The 15,084-nt window shown below is 53.2% G+C and overlaps 7 protein-coding genes across 7 annotated transcripts; 3 read left to right on the top strand and 4 right to left on the bottom strand.

Moving 5' to 3' along the window:
- The first annotated feature begins 657 nt into the window (after window positions 1–657).
- EI97DRAFT_436483 (uncharacterized protein) lies at window positions 658–1,950 on the top strand. Its single transcript, XM_033799116.1, has one exon. It carries the CDS (start codon window positions 1,077–1,079, stop codon window positions 1,899–1,901), a length of 825 nt encoding a protein of 274 aa, XP_033650598.1. The 5' UTR covers window positions 658–1,076; the 3' UTR covers window positions 1,902–1,950.
- Window positions 1,951–2,845: 895 nt separating this feature from the next.
- EI97DRAFT_469978 (uncharacterized protein) lies at window positions 2,846–4,669 on the top strand (the record flags this gene model as incomplete). The annotated part of the gene is made up of 1 exon (XM_033801738.1): window positions 2,846–4,669. The coding sequence occupies one exon, from the start codon at window positions 2,846–2,848 to the stop codon at window positions 4,667–4,669; it is 1,824 nt and encodes a 607-aa protein (XP_033650597.1).
- A 219-nt stretch (window positions 4,670–4,888) lies between these two features.
- On the bottom strand, window positions 4,889–6,091 carry EI97DRAFT_405221 (uncharacterized protein). Its single transcript, XM_033796554.1, has 2 exons — window positions 5,803–6,091; window positions 4,889–5,741 (listed from the first exon to the last, which is right to left on the bottom strand). The coding sequence occupies exons 1-2, from the start codon at window positions 5,936–5,938 to the stop codon at window positions 5,257–5,259; spliced, it is 621 nt and encodes a 206-aa protein (XP_033650596.1). The 5' UTR covers window positions 5,939–6,091; the 3' UTR covers window positions 4,889–5,256.
- Window positions 6,092–6,431: 340 nt separating this feature from the next.
- On the bottom strand, window positions 6,432–8,311 carry EI97DRAFT_384605 (sphingosine-1-phosphate phosphohydrolase-like protein; the record flags this gene model as incomplete). Its single annotated transcript, XM_033795981.1, has 5 exons — window positions 6,432–6,499; window positions 6,551–7,056; window positions 7,103–7,873; window positions 7,923–8,139; window positions 8,206–8,311. 5 exons carry the CDS (start codon window positions 8,309–8,311, stop codon window positions 6,432–6,434), a joined length of 1,668 nt encoding a protein of 555 aa, XP_033650595.1.
- A 218-nt stretch (window positions 8,312–8,529) lies between these two features.
- On the top strand, window positions 8,530–10,031 carry EI97DRAFT_436481 (putative Rho GTPase Rho4). The gene is made up of 2 exons (XM_033799115.1): window positions 8,530–8,967; window positions 9,020–10,031. The coding sequence occupies exons 1-2, from the start codon at window positions 8,683–8,685 to the stop codon at window positions 9,614–9,616; spliced, it is 882 nt and encodes a 293-aa protein (XP_033650594.1). The 5' UTR covers window positions 8,530–8,682; the 3' UTR covers window positions 9,617–10,031.
- A 249-nt stretch (window positions 10,032–10,280) lies between these two features.
- Window positions 10,281–10,769, bottom strand: EI97DRAFT_445327 (uncharacterized protein; the record flags this gene model as incomplete). The annotated part of the gene is made up of 2 exons (XM_033799961.1): window positions 10,281–10,529; window positions 10,614–10,769. 2 exons carry the CDS (start codon window positions 10,767–10,769, stop codon window positions 10,281–10,283), a joined length of 405 nt encoding a protein of 134 aa, XP_033650593.1.
- Window positions 10,770–12,307: 1,538 nt separating this feature from the next.
- EI97DRAFT_405208 (uncharacterized protein) lies at window positions 12,308–14,769 on the bottom strand. Its single transcript, XM_033796553.1, has 3 exons — window positions 14,022–14,769; window positions 13,410–13,927; window positions 12,308–13,353 (listed from the first exon to the last, which is right to left on the bottom strand). Exons 1-3 carry the CDS (start codon window positions 14,366–14,368, stop codon window positions 12,746–12,748), a joined length of 1,473 nt encoding a protein of 490 aa, XP_033650592.1. The 5' UTR covers window positions 14,369–14,769; the 3' UTR covers window positions 12,308–12,745.
- Between the last annotated feature and the right edge of the window lie 315 nt (window positions 14,770–15,084).

Here is a 15,084-nt window from a genome sequence, read left to right as displayed (position 1 = left end):
AAGCTGCTACATGGTGTAAATCACACAAGAGAAAACGAGTACAGCGTGAAGGGATCTTAACAGCTGGAGAGGGTCTACGGTTAGCTACCCTAAGCGAGTCTGCAGTGTGTGATGATGGAAAGAAGGTGAAGAAGAAGGTGCGTGCTGATGAAGGTAAGCCTACACAACGACATTGTACACGCTGCGGTGAGACTGGGCATAATTCACGTACATGTAAGAAAGAAGTATAAATAGATTTTAAAGAGATTGGCTTACTACAACTCTTAAAAATTATTCATAATTGTTTTATACTCTCCTGAGGAGTTTACATTCTGGTGGGGTCTTGGCATAGTGACCGACTCGCCTGTGTGACCGACTCGCCTGTGTGACCGACTCGCCCGTGAGGTACGTTATAGCTAACACAACTTTAGTATATGTACTGTGTTTGCGCAGCAACTTCATTCCAAGGAGACGGTTCCCAGGTTGCTGTGTCCGCCCAATGTTAACAGACCGAATGACTTGTCATAGTCGTGTTTAGGCTGAAGTGCAGTCCAGCACTATTCATTTTTCGCGAAGGGTACGCGCCGAAGAGTGAAGGAGGCTGAGTCGGGTGGCGGAGTACTTCGCAACTGATTTGAGTTCGGCAAGTTTCTTGTTTTAGTAAGATAGCACACTTCTGCAACTGTTTCTCCCACCATTTAGCAACATCGAACTTCGGAAAGGCGGGACGGTGGTGAAACCGGTCAAAGTCTGCCCACTGTTAACTGTCTTTCCAATTCTCATCGCACGTATGCGTTCACCAGAAAACCGTTTCTATAGGGATTAGTCCACTAGTCGAGGAATCCTTTGCGGATAAATGGTCGCTACCTCCAACCACAAGACGCTCCGATCCGGGATCCTTAAGAAATCATTGCATGACCTGCGCAGCCTCGCTAGGCTGGAATAATAGCTAGAGTACCGTGCGTGGTACAGTCCGAAGGCGATAAATGCCCTTCAAACACCCGTTCATTATTCTATTTCGCCCACCGACAACCTACTAGATCCGCTTCGCTCAACTCTTCACGACGCCTCACCTCTTCGCACAAGACTCTTTCAGAATGAGGGCAATCTACATGTCTCTTCTCGCATCCGGCGCAACTGCATCAATTACAACCTCCTTCTGGTTTCCCGTCAACCTTGTCGGAACTGATCGAATCACTTATGTCGCTTCAGTTATTGGCGCCGCATCGGACCGCATTACTTTGGCGGCGCATCCTACCAATGACCCGGACTACGAAGCTCTGGGTATCGATACTACTGGCACACTCACCCTTACCGTTGCCTCGACCCTATTCGAGCAATCAGTCCCGGAAATGACGGGTATCGCGGGAGGAAATCCTAAGGATTTTGGGCAAAGCTACCGATGCGAGGTGCCGTCCGCCGACGCGACGGCTGCGGCTTGCACGGGAAGTGTTGGACAAGGAATTGCCCGTTTACAACATTGTGCAACTCCTCGCAGCGCCCGACAGGCTGAGACTGTGACGAAGGAGTGGACGTTCAGTGACCCGGGAACCCAGGGGGTGGAAACCATTGTACGGACGTTTCCTCCTTCACCTACAACGCCAGTCCCGGATTGGTGCTCTGCGATATCTGATTTGACTGGGGGATCCGTTCCAAGCAGCGTCTTGACCACGACTGCAGAGGTACCAGTCAGCGAGTTTACAACCTTCACGTTTATCCTTACCGCAGGCGAGGAAAAACTCGTGCCTGCGACAACTGCTGGAGCACCTACTAGCTCGACGCCGGTGCCTACTGGTTCAGCGCCAAATTCTGGCCGCACGGGAACGTCATCATCGACCGCGGGAACTGGAGCAGCTGCGCCGATGAAAACTGTTGCACCTGCGTTGGCCGCGCTCGGGGCTGCTGTAGCGGGTTTCCTTTAGTAGGGGCTTTCGTTCGATAGCTCAATGATATGCAAGCATAAAATTACCCTTTCGTTTTTGTCCCCGTCGCGCATATACAGATATCTTCAAGTGATTACCGTGAATTATGTAGCTTATACACGATACTTTGCAGGCCTATGTTGGCATTGGAGGCCACTTGACCTTTATGTTGGGGCTCTTGCGTTAGCAAAGGATCCAAAGTTTCACAGTCGCACGAAACATGTGGATATTAGGTATCACTTCGTGAGGGAAAAGGTAGCTGAAGGACTGGTTAAAATGAGTTGGGTAGAAAGTTAGAACAACCTTGCTGATGGCATGACGAAGCCACTAAAATGGGCAGCGTTTGAGGCTTTTAGAAAAGGCCTAGGGTTGAGGAGGATTGAATAACGGAGTGCCAATCGAGGAGGAGTGTGGAAGTCGATAGGCATTAGTTAGTCATCAATGTATGTAGTTTTTCTCCTCATCCCGTAGGTAGCCTAATCAATCAATCTCTCTACGATCTACAATTGTTTCAGCGACCTCCGGTGGTCACTGGAAGAAGCGCCGGGCTCATAACCTGTTGAAACGGTAGATTGTAGAGGGTAGATTGTAGAGAGATTGATTGATTAGGCTACCTACGGGATGAGGAGAAAAACTACATACATTGATGACTAACTAGCGCCTATCGACTTCAACACTTTAGACGGGAGATCGTCAATCGATTTTCCCGGCACTAAGCTCCCTCTCTTGGCCTAGTCTATTTACACCACGCCCCATATCTCTCTAGATCAAAAGACACACACCTAATTAACCCAACTAAATTAAAAGAAAAATAAAAAGAGGAAGTAACTTTAAACGACACGCTTAAAACAAAGCAAAGAAAAGAAGAGAGAATAAAAGGAAGAGTAAGAAGGAAGAACACGAAGAAGCAGAAACATAAGAAAAAGGAGGGGAAGAAGAATGCAATGATCACACTGCTCGTCCCCCGCGCGCACGTCAAGCGCGTCAAGACGGCGCTGGAGAAGCGGGGGTTGCTGAGGGGTAGGATCAGCGCTGAGGAGCGTGGAGATGGAGGTGGCGATGGGGATGGGGATGGCAGGAAGATGATGAGGATGCGGATAGGCGCGACGTTGTCTGCTGAGGAGGTTTTGGGGTGGAAAAGGATGTCGAGTTCTGTGGATGATGCATATCAGGGGGAGAGTGGGAGTGGGAGTGAAGAGGGAAATGAAGAGGGAAATAGAGAGGGAGAGGGAGAGGGAGAAGCAAAAGACAAAAAAGACGGAGAACGAAAGGGAAAAGGAGGACGAAAAGAAGAAGGAGACGGGAATGGGAACGGAAATGGAAACGCATACGAGAGGGACCCGGGACCGCCTAACCTGTCCACCATCCTGCACCACCTCGGTCTTCCCGACCTCCTACCCCAAGCATCCACCAGCGACCCAGCCATCGCCATCGAAATAGAAATCACCCCTCCACCCTCCCTCTCCCCCTTCCAAACCCCATCATCACCAAACTACCACAAAAAGAAGAATGCCCTCCTCCAGGCCCTCGCCCGCGCACTCTCTTCCTCCCTCCCTCCCTCCCTCCTCGCCTCCCTGGACCTCACGCCCGACATCCTGCTGAACGAGTTTCCGAGTACATACACGGTGTACAAGCCTCTCCTCCTGCTACCCCCGAACGCATTGGCCTCGCCCGCGTGGCGGAAATTGACGGCTAGGATCCCAGTTGATGGGGAGGTGATGGGAAGGGTATGGGGGAAGGTAACGAAAGCAGTAGGAGCAACGTGTGTGGCTGTTAATAGGGGGATTCCTGCAAGGATGGCATGTCCAACACGTTCACCAACATCACCACCATCACTATCGAAAGCAGACGAAGGAGAAGAAGAGCAAGAAGGACAAGAAGAAGAGAACATCCTCCGCCTCCCCACGCACCTCTCCCCGATCTATGGCTATTTCGGTCCTGCACCCACGGCCCAACGGCAACACCACCCCACACCCTCCGACTTCTCCTCCGCGCTGTGGGTCTCGTGCACGCAGAACGGCCTATTGCAGACCTGGGCACCGCGCTACTCGATGTTCAGTCGAGGCAACGTCAAGGAGAAGGCGCGGATCCTAGGCCTTGCGTCGGAGACTGTGAAAGCAGCGAGGGGGAAGGGAGAGGAGTGCACGGCGGTGGATTTATACGCGGGCATTGGATATTTCGCCTTCAGTTACAAAAAGGCTGGGTTTAAGAAGGTGCTGTGCTGGGAGATGAATCCGTGGAGTGTAGAGGGATTAAGACGAGGTGCTGGGGGTAATGGTTGGTCTGTTGGTATATTCCACAACCCTGAAGAAGAAAAAGAGGAAGAGATTGGCGAACTGGATATCCTCGTCTTCCCGGAATCAAACTCACACGCCTTCTCGCGCATCTCGCAGCTCAAAAATCTACAGAGTCCCCCGCTCCCGCCGATCCGCCACGTCAATTGCGGGTTTCTCCCTTCCTCGCGGCTTTCGTGGCGCACGGCTGTACGGGTGCTGGATGTGCGGCTTGGGGGCTATATCCATTGCCATGAGAATGTGGGGGTGGCGGATATTGAGGAGAGGAGGGAGGAGGTGCAGAGGGAGATTGGAGAGTTTTTGGACGAGTGGGAGTGGGAGAGGGAGAGGGATGTTGGCGTTGCTGTTGGAAGGGGGAGGGAGAGGAAGAGGAGGGTGGAATGTAGGCATGTGGAGAGGGTGAAGACGTTTGCCCCAGGAGTAATACATGTTTGTTTTGACGTGTACGTGGAGGGAGAAGATGAGGTACCATGATAGGGGGGAAAGAAGAAAGATTTGGATTATTTATGCAATGGAGTCCTGCGCCGCAAACCCAAAATGATGTAGGATGATATACAGCTTACGTCCGACTGAACATCCAGCTGCAATTCCTCTGTAGCTGGAATTACCTACCTAGCACAAGCTAACTAGCTACAACCTAATAACGCGACAGGTGAAATTTTCTTTTTAAATATACTACTAGAAATAGAGGCACGCTACAAAGCTAATTGCAGGACCTTGTATATTGCTTCCCTGCTAGCTGTTTAAATTAGATGTGGAAAACAGCAGTACAGAGGCGCAGGGGGTTGTTCAGTCGGACGTGAAAAGATGCAGTAGAAGAAGGAAAACGATTAGGATTTTTGGAATGGAGCTCTGCGCCGGAACCCGAGAAAAGATATGCTGAATACCACGATTCGCCTGCTTTTATTGCCACAGCAATCCACGAGAAAATATATACGTCCGAAATGAAGCGAAAGGAAGCCGCGCCAGACATGACCACACCATCCAGCCGAATCCAGAAGGTGCGCCCCCCGTATATCACCAGCATCATACATGCATACAAACATTCACCTCCACCTCAGTCAACCCACCCGAAACTTTCCAGGAATATTCTTCAGCACCACCCCCTGTTTTTCCAACCTTTCCCACTCGGCCCTCCTATGCTCCTCCTCGGCATGTTTCCGAAAATGCTCAATATCCTCCGCATGCACCAAATCCTCCTCCTTGACATCATCCCCACCATGATACTTCTCCCAATGATGAATCTCGTACTCGTACTCCGCATCACCATGGTGACCACTTCCCATTCCAAAGTCCGGCAAACGCTCCCCTTGCTCCCACTTGGTGACAAACTCCTCGAGGGTGATGCTACCCGAATGGTCCGTGTCGAAGATGGAGAGGACGGCGTTGACGACGCCGTCCTTTTTTAGGTCCGGGATGTCTTTGGTTGACGGGTCGAAGAGACCGTATGTCCGCTTGATGTCGTCGGCCAGCCAGAGGCCTGTGTTGTCGTAGTCGTGCAGCGTGAAGAAGGTCGAGGCGTCGAACCCAGTGACGTGGTGCTCCTCTACGGTGATTGTTAGCTTGATGGGTCCAATGGCTCTTCAAACCGCCTCGGGAACTCATACCGGCCATGTGTCGAGTGGCCCAGTCGGCATCGTCGGGCACGACTATCTGCGAATGGTCGCCTCCACCATGGGCATTGACGTGCGCGGAGAGAAAGACGATAATCGCGCCCAGCGAGATATGCAACAATCGAAGCATATTGAAAAGAGTGGCGGATGCGGCGACTTCGGGGGTCCCTACTGCCTCTTTTCACGTCCGACTGAACACGACCGTGCGCATAGGGTGTAACTAGAATACAGCCAATTGGATTTTTTGAAGTACGTATTCTAAGTTGGATTGGAAGTACAGGGGGTTGTTCAGTCGGACGTGGGAGGAGGCGGTAAGTTGTTCGAGCCGCCTCGGAGAAATGTTGTTGCATCCCGTTCATGAGTGGCAATGAACGAAGCGGTTGATGAATATCTCGAGGTTGACTCTAGGTGAACGATTCACGGTTGGAATGCATTTCAACTCTATTATCCGGGTTCTGGAAATTTTTACGATAACTCCTCAATCAACGAGTGCGTTACGGGTATCTCATTACCACGGAGGACCTCATACAATGTGATCCAATCATGTCATATGCAGAAATATGTACAGAAACATGCAAGCCATCATGTAGACAACAGTCATTGTGACGGTCGTCAGACCGTCCTCACCTCATGCCCAGGCCGATACATTCGAAAAGTATAGGGTTTCCCTCCACAGCAAGCCATGCAATACCTACGAAAGTCAGTAACCATCTCTCATGAAAAGAAAGAATCGGCAACATACCCCCATAAACGATCAGCTTGGTGACTACCTCCACATCGTACCGCACACGAGGCTTTGTGAGTTGATCGAATAGCTCCCGCTTCTCATCCTCCAAATCCGTGTTAGGCATGCGTGCACCTCTCTCCACATAGTCGCTATCTTTGGGAGGCGTCAAAAGCCCGAGTGACACCTTGCCAGTACCCATCATCTGCTCAAGTGACTGTACACGGGAAGCCGCCGGAGTGGGGAGCAGGTCCGCTCCGAAGACCGCACCCTTATGTGCTTGACGTCCAGTAGGCGAAGGCGAAGATCGTTTGGGTATAGGAGTGCCCTCTGCCGATTTCAAGCTTTCTCTCCGCCGCCGATTACGATACGCTAGCGTCTCATAGGCGTCTGCCGCAGACTGGGGTCCAACAGACACTGCTCTTTTGCGAGGATGCACGAGGTTATTGAGCATATGAGGTATTTCAGACGCCGGAGGGATCAGATTATCGTCCCCGTGCAGATGGGGAACGCTGGTATAGTTCCTAAACAGCATAAGCAACGAACTTCGGTAGTCAGCAGAACACTTACGATGCGTTCAGGAAGAACGCTCTAGGGATAAGCATCCTGACTCGTTCCAAGACCCGATAGATTGGGGGCAAGATCTTCAACAAAGCCGGCTTCATGATTGCCCTCCAAACGAAAACGATGAGAACGCCTAAGGCTATGCGCAGCGTTGTCTTGAGGAGCCCGAGATGGTGGAAATCGAAGTGAACGGTAGACGGGATCGGAGTGTCAATGGAATACCGGCTCTGGCTGAAGTGCCAGGCTCCAAGTTGAACGCCCATGACCACGCCGGCAAAGGCGATAGTATCGTCGTAGCAAGGACAATCATCGGCAGGTTCGGGGTGTGTCCGAATCAGAACTAGAATCACCAACAATGCAATCAGCGTAGGCGTGACGTTCCCTTGGGCGATCCAGAGGTCGAATGTATGACCATATACGATCTGGATCTGGCCCAGTACGGCACCCAGGAGGCTTCCCACAATTACGTCGAGGAATCCATGCATGCCGCAGTAAAGTCTACCGAAGACGATGGTGGCCGCAAAGAAGTAGGCCAGGAGCTGTAGGCCCAGGTAGACGTTTGGGTGATGCTGCTCGGCTGTGCTCCGCAGGAGGTGGATACAGTACATGGCGACGGAGACGGCATTGGTCGAATGCGAGGACGGGAACCCATATTCAAGGGCAGCAGAACCGGACATGGTAATGCGGTACAGCGGTGGGGATAGAGGACGCGGCAGGCACAGCATATCTTTTAGAACCCCGCTGAAATAAATGCCAGCGGCCAACATATGGACCATGCTGCTCCGGTTAGCAGCCATCCGACGCATGGATATCGAGGGAGACATACGCTCTTCCCAAATGCGTGTGCCCGCACCAGAAGAGAATCGGAAGAAAGACCATATAGAACGTATGCGTTCCCAGATTTGCAGTGTAGGCGAAATACGAGTCTAGAGCCGGCGTTCGGACTTTCTCCTGAAGCAGGGCCAGGTACGGTGTCTCCCATCTCACAACGGGGATGAGCGTCTTGCGCAGGCTATTGCGCCATGCAGGGAGGCGTCGGGCATCTGTTCAAACCAAGCGCAATGTCAGCCTCCTCCTACCACCAGCATACCGGTCCTGCTGCGACGTACAATGATCGTGGTCCTTGTTGCCCGCATCGAGTCGTGGTTCTGGTGTTGGTAGCCGAGACGACTGGACCGCATCTGCAGCCTCCTCTACGTGTTGTTCAGCGTGCATCTGAGAATACATGCTGGCATGGCCGTGCAAAGACGTCGAGTATCCGAACCATTGGGCAGTGGGAGGTTGTGGAGGAGTCGAGGGGTGCCCATCGACGACATGTCGTCCATCCAGACGCCGGGGTGCGGGAGAGGCCGCGGCGCCAAGGCACAAGCGAGACGGACCCTGATCCGATTGTTGCCCGGGCAGCCGCCATTACCATCACAAACCAAACAAGGTCATCATCTTGCCTTCACCCAACCTTCGCTGCTCACGTCCACCCAGTGTCAGCTTTGGTATCTCCCAGCTTGCGCATTCCACCGCCCCGTCGTCTACGATATTGATACCGAACATTCTCCCTTGTCGCATCCACAGAAACACATTTCACCAACATGTCGGTGCAGCCATCGGCCTCTCAGAACTACGATTATCTGCGCCGGAAACAGTCCACCAGGGCACCTGCTGCCCAGAGGTCGAGCACGCCCGTCCACAGACCCGTTCGCAGCCCGAGCGAGCGAAACAGCAATGGCACCGTGAGCTCATACGGCACCAATGCGACCCGCGACACAACCCTCACCGAGCCGCCGGCGTACTCAAAGAAGCTGGTGGTTGTGGGCGACGGTGGGTGCGGCAAGACGTGTCTGTTGATCAGCTACAGCTCAGGAAACTTCCCCGAGGTAAGACGATAGCTACCTAGTCCGCATATCTCGAGATTAATCAGCCACCCAGAAATATGTCCCAACCGTTTTCGAGAACTACATCACCCACACTCCTCATCCCCCAACCGGCAAGATGGTCGAGCTTGCCTTGTGGGACACGGCCGGACAAGAAGAATATGACCGGTTACGTCCGCTGTCTTACCCCGAAACCGACGTGCTCTTCGTCTGCTTCGCCATCGATTGCCCTAACTCTCTTGAGAACGTCATGGACAAGGTGTGTTCTGGAACTAACTTAAGCCGCCGTTCGCATACTAACAGCCCGCAGTGGTACCCCGAGGTCTTGCACTTCTGCCCCACCACTCCCATGATGCTCGTTGGCCTCAAATCGGACCTCCGCAACAAGCGGAACTGCATCGAGCTCCTCAAGACACAAGGTCTGACTCCTGTCACGCCTGAGCAGGGCCGTGCCGTTGCCGAGAAGATGGGTGCCGTCTACATGGAGTGCAGTAGCAAAGAACAGGACGGCGTAGAGGAGATCTTCGACATGGCCGTCACCATGGCGGTTGGCGACGAGTACAAGGAGTCCCTGCAGCCTGCGATGGCCGGCGCGCCGCGTCCATTTGCAGGCAGTAAGAAGCCCAAGAAGAGTCGCTGCAAGATCCTCTAAGCATCATTCTCCGTTCTTTTTAGAGCCAAAGGCGCAAAGCCGACCTTCCAAACGGACTTCAGCACGATTACCACCAATCACGACGCTGGACGACACGATCGAGATGCTTAATGACCATATCATGGATGCTTTTGTCTTTCTGCGAGACGAAACTCGGTTTGCGTAACACAGCCAGCCGCTTCGGGACGGCTACTACTACATCTTTTGGACGACATTCCACACATTTCGGCGTTTGGATCGACCGTTCTGGACGTTGGAGCTCAGCTCTTCCTCGTCCCTCACCTCACACAGCCTCTTCCTTTGCTCTTTTCTTCTGTTTGTATTCGGTATTGTGGTATCTGTGCGGGAACAACCCCTTCCTTGCTGTAGTGGAATATATCTTGAACCAGCTGTCAGCTGCGTGTTCGGTCCATACCATATGACATTGCGTGCGAGCGTCTGCCGTCGGACTGTGCATCGTGAGAAGCCGAATAACTCGGAAGCTTCAACCCTCACTACTATGGAGAGCAAGTTCGTCCTCGGCTACGGTGTCTTGAAGCAGGGACTGCACTGAACGGCCGTTTTCGAGCACCTTGCCCCTTCGGAGGTCTTCGGACTGGTCATCCCAACCCAACCCCTACTTCTCGACTTTCCTTCTCGATTGTTGTCTTCTCCTTCAATTCCCTCACTTCGCCCTCTCCCTCTCCCCCTCCCTCTCGATCTGCGTAGTCTCCCCCTCCCCCTCCCCATCCCCTTCCTGCGCCCCCTCCCCAGTCTCCCCACCCTCCTGCTCCGCCGCACCCGGATCCCTCCCCATGACGTTCTCGAACTGGCTCCACAGCGCCTCCACAGGTGCAAATTCGTTGCCCACCGCGATGACTTCTTCCAGCGAGCGGTTGAGTTTGTTGATGTTTTGCAGGACGTGCTCGAGGGACTGTGTGGCGTAGAGGGATGGGTTAACTAACTATGATTTTGATGGGAGACCCCGAGGTTAAGTGGAGGGGGAGGAAAAACGTACCTGTGCGATTTCCTGCACGAGCAATTCGCGCTGGGATTCGAAGAAGGATTTCTCGGGCCCCGCGGCGCTGGTGGTCGCGTTGTTGTTGTAGGGCTGGGATTGGCTGTGGGTGCGGTTGTGGGCGTTGGTTGTGGAGGGGCGGTTGTAGGTGGACATTTTGGGGGGATGATGAGGTGGGGAACGAGTCGGAGCTTGGGGTTTTGTGTTTTGTGTTTTGTGGTTGGGGTGATGTTGGAATAGAGGTTGATCTATGGTAGATCGGATCGGATGTGGGGATAGATGGCGCTAGGTTGTTTTGGGGAGATTCAACGTCAACTCCATTTGATCGCATAGGAGAGACGGAGTTTCACATCTTCTATTCTTACAGTTGGGATGTGGCGGTCGTCTGCATTGCCCCCATGTCCTGAAGTTCACTGTTTCTATGAGCCCTTCCTTTCGTGCTGCGGGTTTCGGATTTGCAACCGTCGCGACCCTAGTTAGGGTATTGACGGCACACAGGACGAACGAGAGATGCGAAAGGAGGAGAGACTAAAGCCATATCTGTCCAAATCTATCCGATTTCCATCAATCCTAAATTGTCAATGATTGGCAATGCTTTAGGCGTCGGTACAGCGTCGCTTCCCGTCCTTATGCCCCTCTCGTTCCCCGATCAGACATCTCACCTACCATTCCACCCTCACTGCCAGCCTCCAACACCGAACGCGCCTATCAGGGATACCCCCATTCCGGTTTCCGCTTTAGTCGTCTGCACGTTCGTCTTCAAGACTTAATGTACCTCACCGACTTGAGCAGCAACGCCATGACTTCCCTCGTCTTTATCACGGTATAAGCAATTCGCGACTTGCGGACAATTCTTCTCTCGACAGCAGGGAGTAGATACAGTTGGTTCCGCTGCGGTAAAACTTGACGGCTATAGCATCTAGAGCGGTGCAACAGACAATGTCGCCGGCATGAGTTTGGATGACGCTCACTTTGTAGACACTGCCCCCACCCTGCCGCTTTCGAACGAGTACAGATATTGGATAAGGCAGGAGTGTTAGACGGGCGGGGCCCGCAACTCGTGAGGTACTGGCAGAACTAATGTTAGAACCCGCATTACTCGGTGTGCTTCATAAGTTGCTGCGGGCTCTTGAGGAGGTGTAGGCAGAGTAAACGACTTGAAGCGTTTGACTGGCGAAGGAAACCGCCATTGTCATAAATCGACGTGCATAAAACCCATCGCTCGCATGTGACCGTTTCGAGTAATCCGGAAACTTTGACAAGTTTGCGCAAAGATTGCGATATAGATACTTCGCCGCCTTGGCTATAGAAAGACATATATGCCCATGCCTAACACGATAAGCAATAGTAGTGTCCTGGCCTCTGAAGCTCCAATCAAGTCCATACATGGCCTTCCTGATACCTTGCGGCATCTTACTCACCCTATATCTCGCAGTTGCATCGCGTGCACCTATTATCGATCAGTTGGAACCCTGTGCTGGTTTGCGATCCTCTTCAATCAGCTAAAGAAGCCGTAGGCGGTTATATCGCCATCTGAATTTATGCGTAAGATAAGGAGTGCCCCAGAGCCAGCAATGTGGTCTTTGCATCCATATCCAACACTTCATAAAAGATTCCCACATATCAATGCCGTGTACCAAGAGACTTCATAGTGATGACTACGCCCCAGTTTACGAGCACTCGGGATTTCCAGAGAACGGACGCATAAATGGGCCTTGGACGAAGCAATGTTGTTGAATACAAGTACACTCCTAGAAAATTAGATATCCCAAAGGCGAGGGGTAACTTCGTCTTTTCCTTTTGCCTCTTTCAGCTGGCTGGATCCAGCAATGAACGTCCTCTTTCCCGCGCACTGCAGCCAACAGTAGCGCAAGCGCACCCTGTCCGACAGAGGGGAATAATCTCCATAACCCCAAACCTAGAACCACACCCCGACGCCGCGCTATGATGTGCAAAGCCAAAATAAAAAAAAAAGGTCAACTCCAGCCCAGCGCATATGCTTTCCCAATTATTTCCTCCATTCATTTTCCGAAGCGCCACGCTCCCAGATCATGTCTTCGTTGACGACAGTCGTATGCATGCCATGCCTGCATATCCTCGCATTGTCCCCCTCCCTCCGTGGAGCTCAACCTCTACCCTTCCAACTCAAGCAGCTCCCTCTCCTTTCTGGCCAACTCTTCTCTCATGGCTTCCGCCTCCCGTCTAAGCTTCTCTTTCCTTGCCAGTTTCTCGTCCATTGACACAGGGCTGGCTCGCGGCCGTCCATCCATGCTGGACAGCGCCGGATCAATATTCGAGTCCTGCGGTCTTGCCGGATTCAACAAGGAGGAAATGTCGTGGGGTCGATGGTGTGCGGGCGCCGGAGACGGTTCGGACGCTTCGTTGCCTTCGACAACGCTCAGACTGCGCTTTCGAGACACGCCCTGAGGGCCTGAAGGCGGTGTAGGTGGGCCTTGCGGTACAGGAGCGGCGGAAGCATTCTTGTAGAAATTGGTGAAGTCGATGGCAGGCGGAGCTCTTATCGCTTGTGACTCTGCAGGGTGTTCGCGGCTTGGAAGGACGCTCGAAGGCGCCGGGGAGACTGGCTGTTGAGACCATGCGGGAGCTGGGTGACCTGCGGCAGGTGTAGTAGGTGGTGAAGCGTGCTCAGGACCAGCGGGGGCGACTCGCTTCCGACGTTTGATTTCCTGCTTCTTCATGAGGACAGGTCGCGGTCGTCCGTGCAGTTTATGGTACAGGCCTGCAAAGGGGCGTTAGTACAATTGAATGGCAATAAGAAATCTAGGGTCAACCCACCACAAGCGTTGCAAATGGTCCGCCCTTCCTCATCCCTTCGCCATAACGGTGTGACCGTAGTCCCACAATTCTGGCAGGCTGGCACAACGCTGGTACCTGTAGCTGCGGTAGCCCCACGTCCAGAGGCAGCATGGCCATGAGCTTCCCCTACACCACCGAACTGAGCCGTCTTGGAAACACGGTTGTTGTAAGCCGGGCACCCATTGCAGCATAATTGACCTCCAGTGCCATTACACCTACCGCCTCCAGGGCAAGTACCACTTGAATCTTGATCTGCGGCGACATAGGTAGCGCCCCGTGCTGATCCACCGACCTGCCCGGCTGGTGAGACGCTTCGGTCACTGTGATCTGGTGCTGGGCTGGGCAGGGGAGCTACAGCAGGTGAGGGTTGCGCCACACGCTTCATGTTGACTGGCCGCGCCTGATTCCGCGCCTTCTGGTACAAGCCGCATGCGTTGCAGATGGTCTCTCCGGTGGGCGATCTCCGCCATAGGGGTGTCCTGGTAGTTCCACAATTGCTGTTGCTCGTCAGGTGGGTGACACACATGGATGTTAGGAGAGGACGAGAAAGATGTAGGTCGTATTCCAACACACACACTCGCAGTAACGTACCTGCACACTTGGGTGAAGGGTCCAGCTGCTCCTGTTGCGGGGCGATGCGCTATGGTGGCTGTGGAGACTGGTGTCGCATGTTGCTCCGGCTGAGAGCCCTTTTCCAAAGGAACAGCATCCTCGAGTGAATGGTAGATCTCTGAGCCCTGTTCTTGCGCGGGCTTCTGTTGACCGTGTTGCTGTTCCATCGGTTCGCTTCTTGACGTACGCTGGTCTTGCGGGTTGTTCAGTAAGCTGAGGTTTCTGGCCAGTTCGATGTCCTCCTTGCTGGGCTCTCGGGACATGATGTGAGGGTGAGTGGGTGTAGGAGCCAGCGAGATCCCTCCACTACCAGAGTGACTGGCCATGCTCTGGCGAGCGTAGTCGCCGTGGATCCGTGAAGAAGGCGCCGCGGTTGAAGAGCGGTGAGGCAGTGAATCCGAGGAGGAGCAGCTGCCTGCGGACAACTGAATCTCGAGGAAATGATCAATCGAATCTGATTACAGCAAAAGCGAACCGTCCGGCGGGATCCCGAGCTGAGTGCGAGGAGTGGGCTCTGGAAACCTTCAGGTGCGGGCGTGGGTGGCGCGCAACGTGATCCAGTTCGAAGAGCTAGGCCGCAGGAATATCCCCTTTGGGATGCGGGTTCCAGAGCTGACTGACGTGTTCTTTTCGAGAGAGCCGAATGGTGCCCGTTGGACTCTCAATTGCGGTGGACAAGTTATGGTCAAGGAGGTGGTTTTACCAGCAACACCGGAGGAAGTTTGTTTCCCCTTTCACTGTGGTCAGCGGTCTTCCGAGACAGTGCTTATGCAACTTCCCTGGGGCACCACAGACGCGCCGACTGGCGCCTGCCAATCAACGGCAAGTCGATTCTAAGCAGTCGCGATCGATTGCCCGGATACCACAACAAGCTAGCGTCGGCAGGCGGCTTGGCATTATCCCTCATGCTTGACCGCGCGTGGGGGGAGGACGAAAAGGAAAAGGAAAAAATTATGCAACGAGAGATTCATTTGTGCGCGTTCTGGATATCGAAAATAATCTATAGCATGAAGCACGAGTATAAGGCCAAATCTCACACCGA

Source organism: Westerdykella ornata, assembly GCF_010094085.1.
Source record: "Westerdykella ornata strain CBS 379.55 unplaced genomic scaffold EI97scaffold_31, whole genome shotgun sequence".
Lineage (NCBI taxonomy): Eukaryota > Fungi > Ascomycota > Dothideomycetes > Pleosporales > Sporormiaceae > Westerdykella > Westerdykella ornata.
The sequence above is the reverse complement of the archived record's forward strand: the minus strand, read 5'-3'. Positions and strand labels throughout refer to the sequence as shown.